The sequence below is a fragment of the Gregarina niphandrodes genome (genome assembly GCF_000223845.1).
Source record: "Gregarina niphandrodes unplaced genomic scaffold scaffold00047, whole genome shotgun sequence".
Lineage (NCBI taxonomy): Eukaryota > Apicomplexa > Conoidasida > Eugregarinorida > Gregarinidae > Gregarina > Gregarina niphandrodes.
In genome coordinates, this window is record NW_011645815.1 from 93,346 (window position 1) to 94,560 (window position 1,215).

General features: G+C 52.1%; 1 protein-coding gene across 1 annotated transcript; it reads right to left on the reverse strand.

Annotated features, from left to right (window-relative positions):
* Positions 1 to 129: 129 nt before the first annotated feature.
* Positions 130 to 1,140, reverse strand: GNI_158260 (hypothetical protein; the record flags this gene model as incomplete). The annotated part of the gene is made up of 1 exon (XM_011134718.1): positions 130 to 1,140. The coding sequence occupies one exon, from the start codon at positions 1,138 to 1,140 to the stop codon at positions 130 to 132; it is 1,011 nt and encodes a 336-aa protein (XP_011133020.1).
* Between the last annotated feature and the right edge of the window lie 75 nt (positions 1,141 to 1,215).

A 1,215-nucleotide genomic window follows, 5' to 3' on the forward strand; every position in this document is an offset into this window, starting at 1 on the left:
GCGTCGATACTCGACGTCTTGGGTCCAGTACGATTTTGGCTACATGAATTTGCTTCTTTTTCTTCCAGCTTGTCAGGATCATCAAACCGCTCCAGCAACTTCTTGGCCTGCTTCGGAGCAGTCAAGAGTTCATGAAGCTGTTTTGGCAATCTCCAACGAAGCCTGGGTCTCCGGCAATAGCTCATCTTGGTGCACAATTCTACGTCCCTTCGGACCACCCCTCCATATGAACTGCACATCTTGAGCTCTCGCCTTCGATATTCTGATGTCATCTGCCGGTTGATATTTGCATTTCTTCCGGTGGACCTTGGCCTCCGCGACCGTCTCCTTAACTTCTTCCTCGTCAGGACGGTCATGCGTGAGAGTACGAGTTCCCGTCTCGTAGGGAACTCCCAACTCTTCATACTTTTGTTTGCGCGGTGAGCGAGCAACGAAGGTCACACCAGCCATGGGGTTGGAGCTGGGCCCCTTGATGGTGGGCTCTTGACCATTTGTCTCCTGCATTTCCTCTTCCCTGTCATCTGCACTGCCGAGGCTAGTCTCAGCGACTTCCTTCTGAGAGCGGAACTCCTTCGCCTCCTCCAAATCGGTTTCAACCGATACGGCGGGACTGGGCACATGCTCAACGTGCAGTGACTCCGCACCTCTGTCTTCTACCAGTGGCACCTTAGCTTCTGGCACTTCTGCTTCCAGTGCCTGGACCTCTTGTACTTCGGTTTCTGGTACCTCGGCCTCGGGTACGTTTACCTCTGTCACGTCGATCTCAGGTGCATTAACCTCAGCAACTTGTACCTCATGTAGTTGATGATCGTCATCCTTTGTCTCGCCATCTTCTGGTTCATCCTCGTCTACCTCGCCTTCCTCTCTTACTCTTTCGACGTCGGGTAGTTTGACTTCAGGCACCTTAACCTCAGGCACCTCATGTACTTCATCCTCAGGCACTGAACCACCTTCCGCTAGCTCGCCTTCTTCTCTTTCGTTTTCTTTCTCCTCTTTTTCCTCCCTGTTACCACCTTCTACCTTGACGTCCGGCTCTTCCTCTTTCACTTCGCCTTCTTTAACATCAACATCGGCCTCGGCTTCGCCTTGATCGGCTTCGCCTTGATCGGCTTCGCCTTGATCGTCCTTTATTTCACCCATTAGCATCTCCTCTTCGGCTTCGTCTGCATGGTCATTGATGTGGTCCTGAACGGTCTTGTCTTCGTCGTATTTCTT